Below are 16,967 nucleotides of genomic sequence, written 5' to 3'. Positions count from 1 at the left end.
AAATTGACCTCAAATATTTCTCTGCAAGAAGGAAGGAAATGGAAAAGCCTCCCCATTGTCTTTTGCTTACAAATCCTGCCTTAAGGGTGTATTTGTGTATGAATAGGGTGAGCCTGTGACCTCAGTTCAGGAACTAAAGTATTAGCCATCAAAAAAGAATGGCCAGACTGCCCAGGTAATGCAACCAGTGACCATTATCAGGTATCCTGGCAGACAGGATTTCTGCTGTAGGTTTCAATTATATGCAATTTCACTGATGCGCAAGGTGCCTTGGAACATAACCCCCACATAAGCAGGGGTGGGGGGAGACTGCTTGTACTGCTGAAGATGATGTTACCTGTGTTGTTTCTGTTTCTGATGTTACCTGTGTTGGAGAATGCATGAGCAAAGTATTTAAACTTGCTAACATTTATGGTCTATTCACTCCAAAAGGGGTGGAGGAGAATTTTAATTGCTTAATACTGGCACATTTTATAACATGACAAATGTTTATTGAATACATAAATTGTTCAGACCGTGGCAGGAATCCACCCAGCACTCTTGGGGAAATGTGGCGTGATCTCTTGGAGTAATCAAGTGAAACTTTAACACATGGCATGATAAAATTCTATAATTTTATCAGGACAAGTTACTTGTTGCTTACTGTTGTAACAATTGTTTTCTCAAAATTTATCTTCTGAACCATGAAAATAAATAAAAACAGTATTATTATTATTTAAAAAATAGTGGCATATTTAAAGCTCTAACAACGTATATTTCCTATGCTTTGCAAATGTTAAAATGTTAAAGCTCTAACAACGTATAATTCCTATGCTTTGCAAATGATCTGTGTTTTCAACTCTGCTAGGGACTGTTTTTCCTAAAGAGTGAGTCAAGCCTCGCACCCCTTTTCCCCAGCCATTTTTTCTTTGTAGTTCCCCACACACATGGGACTTCAGGACTAACTGGTATTCCCCAGTGATTTCCAACCAAAACAACAGTCCACCAGTTTGGCGGCAGCCCTCCATATCAAGTACCTTTCTGTGTTTCTGTCTAGATCAGCCCTTTATCCAAAGCACCAAGGGCTGCTGCCATGGATTGAGCCAAGAGTCCAGTGACATCTTAACGGATTTATTATCACAGTTTCCAGAGGAGTAGCCGTACAAATCGAAAATGCTGTCTGCTGACTGCAGCTACTACTATGGCATAAGATCCGCTGTCCTGTAATATCACATATGAGCTTTAACTTTTGATGAAGCCCAGGACAGCGAAACAAGGCCAATATTCCGGAAATCCTTGTCTTTGTGAGAGGATTTTGCGGAACTGTAACAACCTTTCATGTGGATGGTTTGGACTTTATGAACAGACAGGTGGAAGAGACACCATTACATGGATGTAATGAACTGACTAGAGAATGATATGATCCACTGGGTCTTCTGCTTAGTTTGTTTGTTGAACTTTATGAGTTACTTCTGTTGAAATTTATAATTTGGTACAATGAATAGTATACCTTATTCATCTAAGAACACAGCCGGTTATGTCTTGTGTGTTTATTGAGCATGCTTTACGTGACCATAGGTTTGTTCGTTGTTGTTCTGTTGAAGCAAAGCAATGCAAAATGAAATAAAGAGCCTTGTGGCACTTTAAAGGCTAACACATTTATTATGGCATCATATGCATGAAAAAGCCTCTCATGGCTGACACACACACATATATATATAGGTATAGAGAAAACTGTAAACAGTGGGGCCCAAAGGCCACAGGATGCAGAAAGTACAGTCTGACATTTCTTCGCAAATCTCAGGTGTATACAATAAAATAAGCACAGTAACCATTTTCATCAGTAGCAACTGGCAATCTTCCAAACTTTGTTCCATTAATTACGCACCAGGTATGAGAGGAAACCCTGGTTCCAATTGAGCCACAGACACACAGAATCAAACTTGCCACAGGAATTCTAGTTCAGTCAGAGGCTGCCTAGTGTGGAGTCAAGTCAAGTTGCAGAGTGTATCCCTGAACAACTTTGGCAGGAGAGAAGCCTGCAGTCCTCCAGATATTACTGAACTACAACTCCCATCATCTCTGATAAGGGATGGGGAAGGAAACTGAATCAGTTTGTATTTAAAGACAAACTCCAATTCACACTTTTCAAAACAGTACATGAATCATAACACAGCCACCTTTTGAAATTCACACTTCTCCAAATTTTGCCGTGCAGTTCTCCAGCGAAGTGATGTGTACAAAAATACATATACTTGGACAAAGCGTGCATAAAAATGCGTATATTGGTGAAAGTAGTGTACAAAAACACATTATACTGGAGAAAATTGCTTTGCAAAAACTATCTATTTTGCCAAAACTGAATAAAAAAATGTGCATATCAGGATAAATTCACAATAAAATGCTGATGGGTTTTCAAGCAGGCGTTTGAAAAATAAATAAATTGCACGCTGATGCAGAAATGTGGAGAACTGAATTTAAGACTGGAAAGAGTGCGCTGACATTTTGTGTCCACGCGAGCACGTGAAATTTACATGCCTGTACCGTAGGTGTATGCATATCCCACCGCTTCCATCGATTCCCTCCCCACTGAGATTTAACTTTGAGAGGACCTGGGGAGGGGTCTGAAGCCTGAAGACTAGGGTGGGCAGGTGAGGGTGGAGTGAAATAGCCCCTGTGTCTTTTGTCTTCTTAGCTACCATCTTTGATGGGATCAGACTTGGTGGAGGCAAGAAGAACCTTCATTTGTTGTTCATCCTCTCGGAGGGGTCTTGACCTTAAAAGTAAAAGTGTTTGAACAGAAATAAGCAATACAGGAGGTAGTGATCATGCCCTATGCGGAAATGGCGGAAGGAAATGGGCATGTTTATCTAACTGTCTTAGAGACTCCACTCTGGATTTGTGTAGGGTTTACTCCTTCGCCTTTTCTTCTCCCAAAGGTATCCCACAAGGCATTTACTGTTCACTAAATGTGTATAGGCTCCTGCCAACCTAGCAGTTCGAAAGCACATCAAGTGCAAGTAGATAAGTAGGTACCACTCTGGCGGGAAGGTAAACAACGTTTCCGTGCGCTGCTCTGGCTCGCCAGAAGCGGCTTAGTCATGCTGGCCACATGACCAGGAAGCTGTGCGTCGGCTCCCTCGGCCAATAAAGCGAGATGAGTGCTGCAACCCCAGAGTCGGCCACAACTGGACCTAATGGTCAGGGGTCCCTTTATCTTTAAATGTTTATAGGATTCCAGCCTAAAAGTCTTATAAATTCGTCAGTTAAAGAAGGGAGGGGGTGCTTTTTTTTTTTTAAGTGTCTCTGAGTAGTATATAGAATTCTGTTTTCTTTCTTAAAGGTAAAGGTAAAGGACCCCTGACAGTTAAGTCCAGTCATGGCCGACTCTGGGGTTGCGACACTCATCTTGCTTTACTGGGTGAGGGAGCCAACATTTGTCCACAGACAGTTTTTCCGGGTCATGTGGCTAGCATGACTAAGCTGCTTCTGGCGAAACCAGAGCAGCTCACGGAAATACCATTTACCTTCCTGCTGGAGTGGTACCTAGTTATCTACTTGCACTTTGACGTGCTTTCAAACTGCTAGGTTGGCAGGAGCTGGGACTGAGCAACAGGAGCTCCCGCATCCCTGTTTTCGTCCTTAGCCAGCCCAATTTGAGGGCAGGGCCACCAGGGCAGAAACCTCCCCAAAGCGTTAGATATATCTTGAAACTCACCGTCTCTCCACTTCCTCAATTGTCTCTGCAAGTGGGACATTCCGGGTCTCTGGTAGAAAACAGGCAGCAATGCCAGAGATAATGGGAGCCGTTCCATAGATTATCAGCGGCAACGGTGCGAATATTTCCCCAGTCATCTTCACCAGAGGGGCTATCATGCTACCCACACGGGCCATGGTACCCCCCAGGCCCATCCCCGATTGCCTGTGGCAGGAGAGGAAACGGATGTGAAGATCTGCAGTTTCCAGCTCTTTCTAGAGCTTCTGGTTTGAATGTGGATTGCATGACCGTCAGTTTGCTTAGAGTTTTCTAGGGCAGCATCACACGATACAAAATTGAAATGCAGGGCTCTTCCAGATGACCTGTTTGTTGAGCAGTCATCTTGATTTGCTCACACAAAGCTTAAGGGGCAGCTAGACAGCTTTACTGAACTTTTCATTCTGATTTCTTGGCAGGGAGACTATACAGCAATGCATTCACCATGACTTGCTTGTGAGGCGTTTGTACGTCTTCCTCTTAATGATTAATTAATTCCACACTTTTCAATGGGGATGAAGGAGAAGTTCCGTTTTCATTTAAAGGCAAATCTACCTTAAACACACTTTTCAAAACAATACACAAACCGAAACACAGCTAACCTTCACAGTTATCTGAATTTTGCATTGTAGGTTTCCAGGACTCCCTTTGACCCACCTGACCACAGTTGGGAAAAGCTCTCCGGAGAAGATGTAGGCGCAGTTGAAGGAGGCCGCAAGGGAGCCTTTGCCGATCACAGCAAAAACCAGTCGCAGATTGCTCAGATCTAAGAATTAAGAGAGAATTGTCAGTTGGAAGCAAAAATTCACAGAGGAGAAGGCTACCAATGGCTTCTAGCCTGATGGCTATGCTGAAGCTCTGCTGTTGGAAGACATATGCATCTGAACACCAATAGCTGGAAACTGGAGGTAGGGAGAGTTCCTCGGGTCTCGCTTTTGGGCTTCCCATTGGAACATCTGTCTGGCTGCTGTGAGAACAGGGTGCTGGACTGGGTGAACCATTGACCTGTTCCACCAGGACTCTTCTTATGCCTGGGATTGAGGCCAGTGGGGAGGGGAGACACTATATCTTTGCACTAACCAATTTCTGTGCCGCACTCATAACAAGATCCTCACCTGAAGGCACAAAGATGTTGGCCAGGATGCAAAGCCCTGCCAGGATAAGTGACGAAGCCTGGGAGAACCGGCGGCCCACAAACGTGATGGTCAACACTGAGGCCAGCTTGGCTGGGAAGTCAACAGCGCCAAAGACCAGCTGGGTTAGGTAGATGTTGAAGCCAAAGTTCTGCAGGTCCATGGCCAGCCCATAATAGGCAAAGGCGGTGGAGAACCTGGGGTGACAGATCACAAGTCAGGATGCTCAACCAACACGCCCCCAACTTCCTTGCTTGCCAACAATGCAAAAGCTCTTCCTGTCTCGTCTGAAACGGATTCCAATAATCTGTTGATTTCAGTTTCTGACAGTTCTTTCTTTCCAATCTTAAATTCTGTTCTCCACATTTCCATATCAGTTTGCAGTTTTTGTTTTATTTTTAAGCAATCTTGCGAAAATTCACCAACCATTTAGTGTGAATTTCTCCAAAGAGTCACATTTGTATGTGATTTTGCACATCTTCGTAAATCAATTTCCCCCTGGAGAATACAGTGTTGTATGTGATTTTCACTAATCTAGGCATTTTAGTGCACACTTTGCCCTAGTATATGCATGTGTGTACACATTACCCGGCTGGAGAACTGCCTTTCAAAATTCAGAGATGCGTGAATGATGGTGCCTGGCATGCTTCCCTAGGGAAAGCATTGCTCAAACAGGGAGCCAACACTGAAAAGGCCCATTCCTCAGACTTCCTTCTTGAGAAAGATAGTTCAGGTATATGCATCCACCCTCCACCTGCCACTGTGAAGACAGATGCAAATAATTCATTCAGCCCCTCTGCATTCTCCTTATTCCAACACCCCCCCCCCTTTTGCACCCCCTATTTGTTTGCTTGCATGTCAGGGCTGGGTCATTGGCCAGTTAGAACAGAGACTCAAAGTAAAGCTGGCTTTTGATTCAAGAAAATAGCATATAAGCAGGGAGCACGCAGGCATGGCTGCTCTCAGTGGCAACGTTGCCAAGACTAGCTATTGGCCCCTCCTCCTTCCACCTAAATCTCCTCCTCTGGATGTCTCCCAAACTGGTTCAAACTCTGGCAGGCCCTTGACCTTTCTGAGCTTTCTGTTCGGCTATATGTAAAGCCCTGCATGGCCTTGGAGTCAAAACGGGAGGGATGCTCAACACAGAGGGACCGGGCAGCTGCTGCAAAGCTGGTGCAGCTTTTGTCCTTTCCACCTTCTCTCTTTCAGGTCCAGGGCCTGATTTCTCTCTCTCTCTGTACCCATATATCTGTACCAGTATACCTGAAGAAGCGTCTCCACCCCCATTGTTCTACCCGGATACTGAGGTCCAGCCCCGAGGGCATTTTGGCAGTTCCCTCACTGTGAGAAGCCAAGTTACAGGGAACCAGGCAGAGGGCCTTCTCAGTAGTGGCGCCTGCCCTGTGGAACTCCCTCCCACCAGATGTCAAAGAGAACAACAACTACCAGACTTTTAGAAGACATCTGAAGGCAGCCCTGTTTAGGGAAGCTTTTAATGTTTGATGTATTACGGTATTTTAATATTTTGTTGGAAGCTGCCCAGAGTGGCTGGGGAAGCCCAGCCCGATGGGTGGGGAATAAATAATAAATTATTATTATTATTATTACTCTGTCTTGCTCTCAAAGGGCTTTCTGCCTCAGGCTCTTCTCTTCCCCTCAAGCCTGTTGCTCCTTGCGCCTCCCAGCCTCCCTCCATCTCTGACCTGTCTCCAGAGTCCCACCACCACAATCTTGGCTGTGAGCCTTCCTCCTCTGCTGTTTTCCTGGGGGAGTTCTTCGGTTGGAACCTCCTAGCGCTTCTCTTTATCCAGCCAGTCCCCGACATTGCATGGGGGGGGGCAAAGTTTGTGTTCCTTTTTTTTTTGCCCCAGCAAGAAGAAGAAAAGAAGGCACTTGCCAGACAAGGGAGATCCCGCAGGAGATTCTGCGAATAGCAGGTGTCCACACCAGGTCGGCCATGCCGTGGCTGGCTTTGGTGGCGGAGGAGAGCTCCTTTTGCATGCTGGATTTCAAAACCTGAGCAGGAAGAGAGCAAAGTTGGGATAAACCAAGCAGGGGACAGAAGGTCACCAACGCAGCCCTGCAGCTGGATCAGGCCCAAGGCCCATCCAAGCCAGCATTCTGTTCTCCCAGTGGCCAATCAGACGCCTCTTCTGTAAAGCCCCTAAACAGGACCTGAGCACAGTCACAACTCTCTTCATCTGTGATTCCCACCAACTGATATTCAGAGACATGGTGCCCCTAACTGTGGAAGCAGAACATAGCCATCTTGGCCCATGGCCACAGATAGCCTAATCTACTGACACTTTGTCTCCCAAGACTTGTTGCAGAATGAGAAAACAGGGGCATGAAATGCTTTACAGCTCCCGACACAAGTTGGCTGACAATGAACCTGAGCTGTGCAGCAAAGCGTTTTGCTTTTGAAATCAAATTTTAATCTAGCAAGCTCATGCATAGCTTATATAGAAAGGTGGTACAGAAATTAAAAGTGGAATGAAATAGTTGAAAGGCATCAAAATATGTTGGCAAATGAGGGACTCGCCAGCCTCCCAAGCTGGATTCGTAATGGCCAAACGATCTCATGGTTAGCTAAATATGAGTTTATTTGGCAACACTCATGAATGAAAAATGGATAACTGATTGAAGTGAACTGAAATGGCTGAGCCCTAGGGATATATGAAATAATACTTCTGAGCATGCTCAGAGTACCTTTCCATCACAGCCAACTGCAGCCAGTCCTCAGGTGTCTCAGGATGGGAGGCCTGAATTTGAACTCTACCGATTAGTTTGCTAGTGCTGTTGCACACACAGCTGCTTCCTAATTTTGTGCCTGTGCAAAAAGTTGCATTTCTTCCTTGTCCTGCATCCCCAGCGTGATGTACCTCCACACTAAGTTTGTCTCCTTCATTCTTCTTCCCGTTTATTTGGGCGGCTCTCTTGAGGCCTTTCACTGCCTGCTCGTGTTTTCCTGAAATTGCCAGCCATCGTGCCGACTCCACATACAGCCTGCAGACCAAACACAAGGAAAGGGGATTCTTTCAGTAGCTCTCTGAGGGAAGGAAGGAATGGCTAGAGCAGGGAGCAGTTAACTCTTTATCAGAAGAAATGCCTGCTCAGGGGAGCCAGGCCTAATGAGCACAGCAACTCTTTTCTATTGGTCTTGCCTTTATGAGGCAGTTGTGGAGGCTGAATGTCTCTGCCTTCCCACAGCTGCCTAAGTCCCCTCCTTTCCCAGATCCTTCCCAGACAATCTGAGACTACACCAATGTGCCTCTCTCTGCTCTTCCCTCTTCATACCTCTTCTGGTCCTGGGAGACCATGGGGGAGGGGAGCTTGGTGCAGCAGGAGAGAGAGAGAGAGAGAGAGAGAGAGAGAGAGACCCTGAGTTCCTCACCAGCCTGACTCATCTCTGCCTTTTGGGCTCCCTCCACTGCTGCTTCCAATTCTGGACTTCTCTCTGCCACTGAATCTCCCTGCTCACTAAACCCTGTTACCTCTTCTGCTTCCGACACCTCCTCCTCCCTGTCTGCTCCCTCTGTCCACCTCTTATCATCCCACTATCACTCCTTGGGCTCTGAGCCTTCTTCCCCTGGGGGTTCCCTTGGGGATTCCCCACCTTGTGTCTCCCACCATTCCTCTGCATCCCACCACTCCTTGACTGCTTCTGCCTTCTAGTATTTGTCTGTTGCTTGCCTGGATGGAGAAGTCTGATTTTGGCGTGGCTGAAAGATAGCCTCCTGGAGAAAGGTAAGATTCACACCTGCTGCCGCGCCCTCTTTTCCCTTTGGCCCTGCCCACCACTGTTTTGTGGCCCCAGGGAAGTCATTCGCAAGGAATGTGGCCCTTGGACCGAAATGTTTTCCCACCCTTATTGGAAGGATATACTGGGACCGATTTAAAAATGCAGAGTAACCCATAGTGAGCTTGGAGCACCTTCCATTCTCAGTGTTTGGGATTGGGACCTGTGGCGAGCAGGACCCAGCCATGTGTATTACTTCACTTGCTGCAAAATGTGTCAAGCCAGCCCTGATGTATGGGGCGGCCTGAGCCCTCCTGCTCCTGAGCTTTGGGCTTCTCTGCCCCAAAGTCCTGCCCTGGTGGCACCACTGCCAGCAGACCACATTGACCTACCAGGAGTAGAGGAAGAATACAAAGAAAGGCAGGGAGACTGTCAGCTGCAGCCAGCGCCAGCCAGGGATGGCATACGCCAGTCCAGCCAGGATGAACTGCCCAGAGGTGTAGCCGTAACCGTTGATGGTGCCAACAATGGCACGGTACTTGGTCGGAATCCACTCCATGCCTGGGGAAGGAGAAAAGGATACATTTTTTTTAAAAAAGCTGCTTTTTTCAGGTTGGCAACCGATGTCAGAGGAGCAGGGTGAGTAAAAACAATAAAAGTGTGCAGGTAACAATTATGGGTACCACTTTCTTGCCGCAATTCTTGCTGTTCAGAGTAGGAGTCGTACATTAGTTGCCTAGCTAGGATATCGTTTTCTTTTCCCCATGATGCACCTTTGAACCTGAGCTGTTGACTCAAATTCAAGTTGATTAAGTGCCATGGGAGTTGATTGAGTGGACAGGGCACCGAAACACAGAGCTGTTATAGTCACGTAGATTAAAAAGGGGTAGGTAGTTCTTTTCAAACTGGGAGAAATGTTTCAAAATACAAAAGTAAAGTGTGTAGAAGTGCTGGCTTAGTACAGTTAAAATATAAACTTTTACCCTTGTAAAGTAGGTTTGTTTCTAAATACACACACACCCTCTCCATTTTCCATCCAGACAGTCATAGAATTATAGAGTTGGAAGGCACCACAAGAGATTCACAGAAGATTGGAAGAAATATACGAACTATTTGAAGAGCAAGTTACGCTAGTAGGACTACAAGAAGTTTTGTAAGGAGGAATATATGAAATATTGCAAAGAAGATAAAGAGGAGAGACATTACTTATGATACTTAAATGTAATAGTGAAAGTAAGAAATGTAAATTAAGTGGAAAAGATTGGAAAATTTTCAGATGTGATTGATGGAAGTAAAAAAAATTGTATAAGATATAAAAGTATGTTTAATAACTGTTGAAGATGTTAAAAACATATATATATATATATATATATATATATATATATATATATATATGCAGGTTTTGGTGTCCTCGGGTGTCTTCCCGTGTAAAAGTTGGGGTGTCTAGGCGACGTTTCGACGAGGTCTCACTCGTCATCTTCAGGCTGGTGCTTTCGGCTTCTTGTTACTGGAACAGAGCGGGATCTCAGTGTTTGAGTTCCTATAAATACTGTAGAGGGGTGTGGTGTATTGCCTCAAAAGTTCTGGGCAGAGGGGAAGTTCCCAGGCTAGTGTTCTTTTCTTCTTTTGTTCCTTAATTACTTGAGGGATATCTTGAGTGATTTCTTGAGTGATATTCTGAGTACCACTTAGGTGGGTCATTAGGTGTGGATTAGTTGCTAAAGCCTTCGTGTCTTGACCTCTTGAATTTGTGAAGAGTTTTTCTGGGAAGATGGCTGTACTGCACTTAGTTGTGCTCTGGCTTGGCTTCGTGTATAGGGGCGAGCTGTGGTTTTGTGCCCTGTGCCAGCCAGATCTGTGTAGGGATTGCAGGGGGGTGCAGCATCCGGAGGTGCCACTATGGTTTGGTTACTGGATGGTGTCTGTAATTTATCTGTGGAGAGGGTCTGGGTTTGGTTATATATATATATAATGTAGAGAGTTGGAAGGCACCACAAGGGTCATCTAGCCCAACCCCCTTTTTGCCCCATGTGGGGCTCGAACCCACAACCCTGAAATGAAGAGTCTCATGCTCCACCAAATATCCACAAGTAAGAGGCATTGTCAGAGTGCAAGGGCACGTTCCCTCCAGACAAAAACCCCTCAGGGCCAGCGAAAGGTATTGCCTAGGGAAAGGGGTGTGTGTGTCTGAGGAGAGTCACGGCGGCCAGTTAGACAGGCCTTGGGGGCTACCCTTGGCCCTGGGACCTGAGGTTCCCAATCCCCGGTTTGTAGGATGAAATGGGAGTGGGCCTGTTCTTCTCAGGTGGCTTGTGAAGGGCTGCTTGAGGACTTGGCCAGCGAGAGAGGAGCGTCGAAGTACTCACACAGGGAGACGGAGTTAATCGCTATCCCCGACATGGCCATTCCACACAGGAAGCGGAAAACGCAGTAAGCCGTGTAGTTTGGCGAGAAGGCAGTGGAGGTGCCCGCCACCCCCATCAGCAGGTAGCTCCAGACGATGAGGGCTTTCCGGCCAAACCTAAATGATGGAGTTGAACATGTATTAATGTGAAGCTAAGAGGAGCCTAAAAAAACTCCCTTATATACCACATCAGGCCATTGGTCTATCTAGCTCACTGTTGTCTCCATGGACTGGCATTGACTCTCCAGGGTTTCAGGCAGGGGAGCTTCCCAACCCCACCTGAACACATCTGGGATGAAACTGGGAACTCAGGTGTGCAAAGCAGATACTCTTCCATTTGGCTACGGCCCGTCTCCCTTCTTCACTGCAGAGATGGGACCCTCCTGATGTTGTTGCCAATTTCCATTTCTTAGTGCAGAAAGTATTGACCTGATGTCTAGAGATCTTTCTTAGTCTAATTAATTCAAGAGGGTTCTGGAAGCTTCTCTGTGTGAAAGAAGCAAGCAGAAGGTTCATGATGTTTGGGTTATTCCTTCAGAGAAGCTGAGTACAGCTGGTTTAAATGGGTTCTCTTATCTCTTCTGTCAAGGTCATGCTGACCATAAAAGAAAGGTCAGAAGGAGCCTGGGTTTCACTTTCTCTTTCTATCTCTGGTGTGGTGTTCTGTATACAGTGGTACCTTGGTTCTCAAACGCCTTGGTACTCAAACAACTTGGAACCCAAACACTCCAAACCCAGAAGTAAGTCTTCCAGTTTGTGAACTTTTTCGGAAGCCGAACGTGCTCTCTTTGGAGTGTTACACTTCCGTTATGAGTGCCACACTTTTGTTTTGAGTGTTATGCTGAGGTCTGTCTGTTTTTGCAATTTATTTTGCGTTTTTGTTTTTGCGGCTCTTTTTATTTTGTTTTTGTGAGTGTATGGAACCCAATTCAACTACTGATTGATTGATTGTGTGACTGCAGTACATTGTTTGTTGCTTATATTTTATGGATCAATGGTCTCGTTAGATAGTAAAATTCATTTTAAATTGCTGTTTTAGGGGTTTTTTAAAAAAAGTCTAGAACAGATTAATCCATTTTGCATTACTTTCTGTGGGAAAGCATGCCTTGGTTTTGGAACAGACTTCCGGAATGGATTAAGTTTGAGAACCAAGGTACCACAAGACTAAGGTTTAGTCTTATTATAAGTTATTGCAAGTTTAAGTTAAGTCTGTTGCAACTGGATTTCTTGTGGAAGGGCCAATCCTGAATGTATTGGATTTGTGACCATTATGCTCATTTGCCTTCAGTAGCAGTAAAGCTCTGCTGGATGAAATATTAATCACCTCTGGTCTATTTATTTATTTATTTTTGGCAATCCTGCAACATGGTTAAGTTTTTAACTCTGCTAACTATATGTTGGAATCTGCTCTGGATCAATACTGAGTAGAATTCTATGACAGTTTTGGGGCTACCATCGTCCCTGCCCACAGTAGCTCTTTAGGATTCCTAGAAGTATTTGGACTTGCAGAGAGTTTAAACTTTCAGCATTGCTGGAGCCTGAGAGGCCCGCTGGCTTCACCATAAGACCTGCTTTAGGCTCCACCCCTTGACCCAGGAGGCCACGCAACAGGCCACGCCCACATCTCTCACCCCCAACCCCAACCACATTGATTTCAAGAGTTGTTATTATACCCCAGAGGAAGGGGACAACCAACCCCCCACAGATTGAACTGGGGAATGGGGGAAGATTCATCCAGCTTTGTTGTTTGTAGCCATGGCAACCGGCCTTGGACCTCACCTGTCCGAGAGGTTGCCAAACAGCACCGATCCGATCAGCACTCCGGCCATGTAGATGGACTGGGCCATCTGCCTCAGGGTCCGGGAATCGCACACCAAATCCCACTAAAAATCGAGAGGGGGGGGAGCAGAGACTTTGTGAGAACAAAGGTGGACATAACATTTGAGGCAGCCTCACAGCGAGGCTTAATTTCTGAGCCTGGAAATCTATTTTCAGTGCCTCGCGGAATCTGTTTCCAGTGTCCCAGAGGAAAAATTATGTGACTGGTGAACTTTGGGCTCTAGGTGAAGGCAATGAAAACAATGACTCATTACAAAGGTGCTGAAAACAATGAATCATTACAATCCTTATCATACCTAAATATCCCCCTTTAGATAATATAACTGTGAACAAGGTAGAGTGCTGAAAGGGGATAAGGAGTAACTTAGGGAAGTCATCATTTAAGGAAGCTGCTTATTTGTTTGTACATTTACAAATAGGTGCAAACGTTTTATGTCCATGTTTCTGATGCTACCGATTCATCCTACCTACTAATAGTAACCTCGCTCTCTCACGCATCCAAAATCCATGCACAAGGAGGGAGGAATCTGGCTCAGAGGAACACCCCCCCCCATAGTCCAATTTGCACTTAGCATGCTAGCTGGTAGATTGGGGGGAAATAAAAATAAAAATAAAAAATTTATTTATACCCTGTCCATCTGGCTGGGTTTCCCCAGCATTAAACATTAAAAACTTCCCTAAACAGGGCTGCCTTCAGATGTCTTCTAAAAGTCAGAAAGTTGTTTATTTCTTTGACATCTGAAGGGAGGGCGTTCCACAGGGCGGGCGCCACTACCAAGAAGGTCCTCTGCCTGGTTCCCTGTAACCTCACTTCTCGCAGTGAGGGAACCACCAGAAGGCCCTTAGAGCTGGCAACACGGCACCAGCAATTTAGTTGAAAGAAATATGAGAATAAGTGATATTTGAGAAAAAGATAAATTTTGGAATAACATTATGTCTAAATTAAGTATTTAAGTTTTTGATAAAAGTATTTAAAGTCGGAGACATAATATTTGAAAATCACAAAATAGGAGTTGAAACAAGGTGATAAATTGCTGTTTATAATTTTATAATTGGGAACGCAGGGATGGGAGATGTGAGGAAGTCCAAAAGGTTAAGAAAATATGGTTGTTGGATATTTGATCTTGTTGTATGTTTTCTATTATATGTTACTCTTTTTGTTTTTTTCTGTTTTTCTTTGTTTGTTGTACTTGGGTGATGGTTTTATATGTGTTTGGTGAATTGAATGTTTAAAATCCTTAATAAATATCTTTTTAAAAAAACAAAAACAGAAGGCCCTTAGAGCTGGACCCCAATGTCCAGGCTGAATAATAGGGGTGGAGACGCTCCTTCAGGTATACTGGACTGAGGCCGTTTAGGGCTTTAAAGGTCAGCACCAACACTTTGAATTGTGCTCGGAAATGCACTGGGAGCCAATGCAGAATGGATGGGATCTCTGAGGAAAGGCATGGCTGGCAGGAAGCTTGGACATTTTGCTACAGATCCCACTTGTAGAGACTGAAATACAGATTCCTAGGCTTGAAAAACACCATAGCATTATGTGCCAGATGTGAAGAAATCCCTCCCTTTCGCTGTTACATTTTGACTCCACACACTCTGAACCTCTGGCTGTTATAGCTGACACCCCTGACAGATCTGTTGCTATAAGGTGTTTTGGGTCTACAAAATTGAATGAGGTGTACAAAAACTGATTTGCTCACACAAGTTTTATGCCAAAAATATAAAATGTTCAGTCTTGAATGAGCATCTGTTCTGATTTCTTTTGTCTTTTAAAGCTGCTCTTTAGAATTCATCAGCATTTTGGTGTGACTCTCTCTTCTAATATACGTATGTGTAATTTTGCCTAATGTACACATTTTTGCAAGCAATTTCCTCATATAATGCAATATTGCATGCTCTTTCTGCTAACGGGTGGATTTTTATGTGCAGCTTCCCGCGAGTCACATATTTTTGATCACTTTATTTGGCAAGCGAACAGCACCCAAATCTCTGGAGAAGTGTGAATTTTGAAGGACAGCTGCTTAGGGGTTTGCATATTGTTTCGGAAAGTGCAAATTAAGGACCTTTGGGTGAAAGCAAACCTATCCTCCAGCCCTATGACTCTTTTCATCTCTATGAAAAACTGTTGCCTCATTTGTCCATGGCAGGACAGGAAACTGCCTTACTTACATCAAGTTACACCATTGGTCTATTTGGCTCAGTATATAGTCTACACAAGGGTTTCCCAAACTTGGGTCTCCCTGACCATTGGTCTTCCCAGCTAGGGATGATGGGAGTTGTAGTCCAACAACAGCTGGAGACCCAGGTTTGGGGAACTCTGGCTGCACTGACTGGCAGTGGTTTTCCAGGTGCCATTGGGAATTGAAGCAGGGACCTTCTGTATGTAAATAATATATGCTCCTTTTCCTTTTTTAAAAAGTTAAGATTCTAGACCTCATGGTTCTTAACAAAGGAGCTTGCGAAGCTGCCTTCTACTGAATCAGACCACTGGTCCATGTAGTGGACTTGCAGTGGCTCTCCAGGGTTTCAGGCAGGGGACACTCCTTCTGCACTCCAAGCAGGTGCTCTACCACTGCACGATGGACCTGCCAGCCACTTATCCTCAACCCCACTCTCTCAAGGATGGTCCAGATAGAGGGCTGCTCTCTCTCACCTCGCTGATGATGGTGTTGGTGAACATGCTCCTGTCGTAGATCCACCCATCGACACATGGCTCAGTGTCCACCACGGTGTTGCTGGGGAGGGTAGCGTTTGGATCCAGGAGCCGCCACTGGGTGGTGACGAAGCGGCGGCACTTCTCTACCTGCTTGTTCTCATCCATCGGGATGGAAATCCGGAGAGAGCTCTCGGCTCCCAGCTGCTGGGTGAGGTTGCTGGCATGGCGGGTGTGGTTGGCCGTGATGCGGGGCCGGCAGTGGTGCTCGGGGATCCCTGCCGTGAAATTCTGCAGGAGGTTGTGGTTGGCCAGAAACATCAGAGGGATGGCCAGGAAGGCGACGGACATCCTTTGGAAGCGGCCCATGCCTCCCAGGTTGTCCAGGATATCTGCAAAAGTCATGGTGGTGTTGGTGGTCAGCCGAGTAGAGTTTCCTGGAGGAGAGGGGCTCCCAGGAGACCCTGATGGGATTCAAGCCTCTGCACACTGGTTGGAGTTTATAGAGAACTGGCCTCTTGTGTTTCAGAAGGCAGAAACGTGGCAATCCACAGTTCCCAGATGGCGTGGCCTGAAATCACCAAAAGCCCGCTGTCGCCCCTTGCTTTTCTCTTCACCTATCAATAATATTGCTCTTCTCTCCAGCTCTCCTTTATTCCCAAGAGAATTTAAGAACAGGGCCTCTACGTGTTGATGCTGAGAAGATGCCTTCAGTATATAGGACCCTTCCTGGCCAATCCACATGCTTTGAAAAGCCAGCACTTTGTATAAAAGCTTCGGGCCGGTTAATTTTTTACCTCTGAGAGCAGTTTCCAAGGGGGCGGTGGCAGCTTAAATGGAAGATGCTCCATCTATTGGGAAAGGGGGAAGTGGACCGGAGCAGTGGACCTTGGCATGTTACATCACACGGGTGACATAACAAGAGCTATCGCGCTAAGTCATTCTCAGAGAAGACCTACAGAGATGAATGGGATTCAGTTATTCCCATTAATCTCAGTGGGTTTGCTTTGAGGACGACTAGTGGTGGCTACAAAGCAGAGAGATGGAGCTAGGGATTAGATCTAGGGCTTTGCATCCAGTCTGGATGAATCCTGGATCCTGAAGCTACCAGGGGCCGGTCCATGGATGGTTTGAAACAGCCTTTGATCACCCCCATTGAGTCAGATCCACCCAGAGTGATCTGGAGCTGTCAAAATGGAGGAGGATATTGGGCACTTAGGGTGCAGGAGAGACCCTTTGTGACATTCTTCCCTCTCTCCTGACTCTCCTCACCACTGAACCCTGAGGTTTGCCACCCATGACCTAGAGTGTGTCTCCTTCCAGCCTTGGGTCTCTGAGGTCAAGGGCTGAAACTGGGGGCATCAGTTTCAGCTGAGATGCTTTGCAAAGCTTTGCATCTGAAATTCAGGAAGAAGAACACTGCTCTCTTGGCCAGGCTTCCAGTATTTATAACATGCCTGGCCAAT

General features: G+C 45.7%; 1 protein-coding gene across 1 annotated transcript in view; it reads right to left on the bottom strand.

The window, feature by feature from the left end:
* Nucleotides 1–15,906, bottom strand: part of LOC310693888 (uncharacterized protein) — a gene marked incomplete at its 5' end in the record, with an annotated part of 32,493 nt that extends 16,587 nt beyond the window's left edge. Inside the window, 10 exons of the mRNA XM_083476283.1 lie at nt 2,679–2,755; nt 3,698–3,901; nt 4,391–4,499; nt 4,849–5,063; nt 6,764–6,882; nt 7,749–7,872; nt 8,998–9,166; nt 10,972–11,126; nt 12,789–12,892; nt 15,502–15,906. Coding sequence (XP_083332409.1) covers nt 2,679–2,755; nt 3,698–3,901; nt 4,391–4,499; nt 4,849–5,063; nt 6,764–6,882; nt 7,749–7,872; nt 8,998–9,166; nt 10,972–11,126; nt 12,789–12,892; nt 15,502–15,906 — 1,681 coding nt within the window. The remainder of the gene's footprint in view (nt 1–2,678; nt 2,756–3,697; nt 3,902–4,390; nt 4,500–4,848; nt 5,064–6,763; nt 6,883–7,748; nt 7,873–8,997; nt 9,167–10,971; nt 11,127–12,788; nt 12,893–15,501) is intronic.
* Between the last annotated feature and the right edge of the window lie 1,061 nt (nt 15,907–16,967).

The sequence above is a fragment of the Podarcis liolepis genome (assembly GCF_965112155.1).
Source record: "Podarcis liolepis genome assembly, chromosome: 15".
NCBI lineage: Eukaryota > Metazoa > Chordata > Lepidosauria > Squamata > Lacertidae > Podarcis > Podarcis liolepis.
The sequence above is the reverse complement of the archived record's forward strand: the minus strand, read 5'-3'. Positions and strand labels throughout refer to the sequence as shown.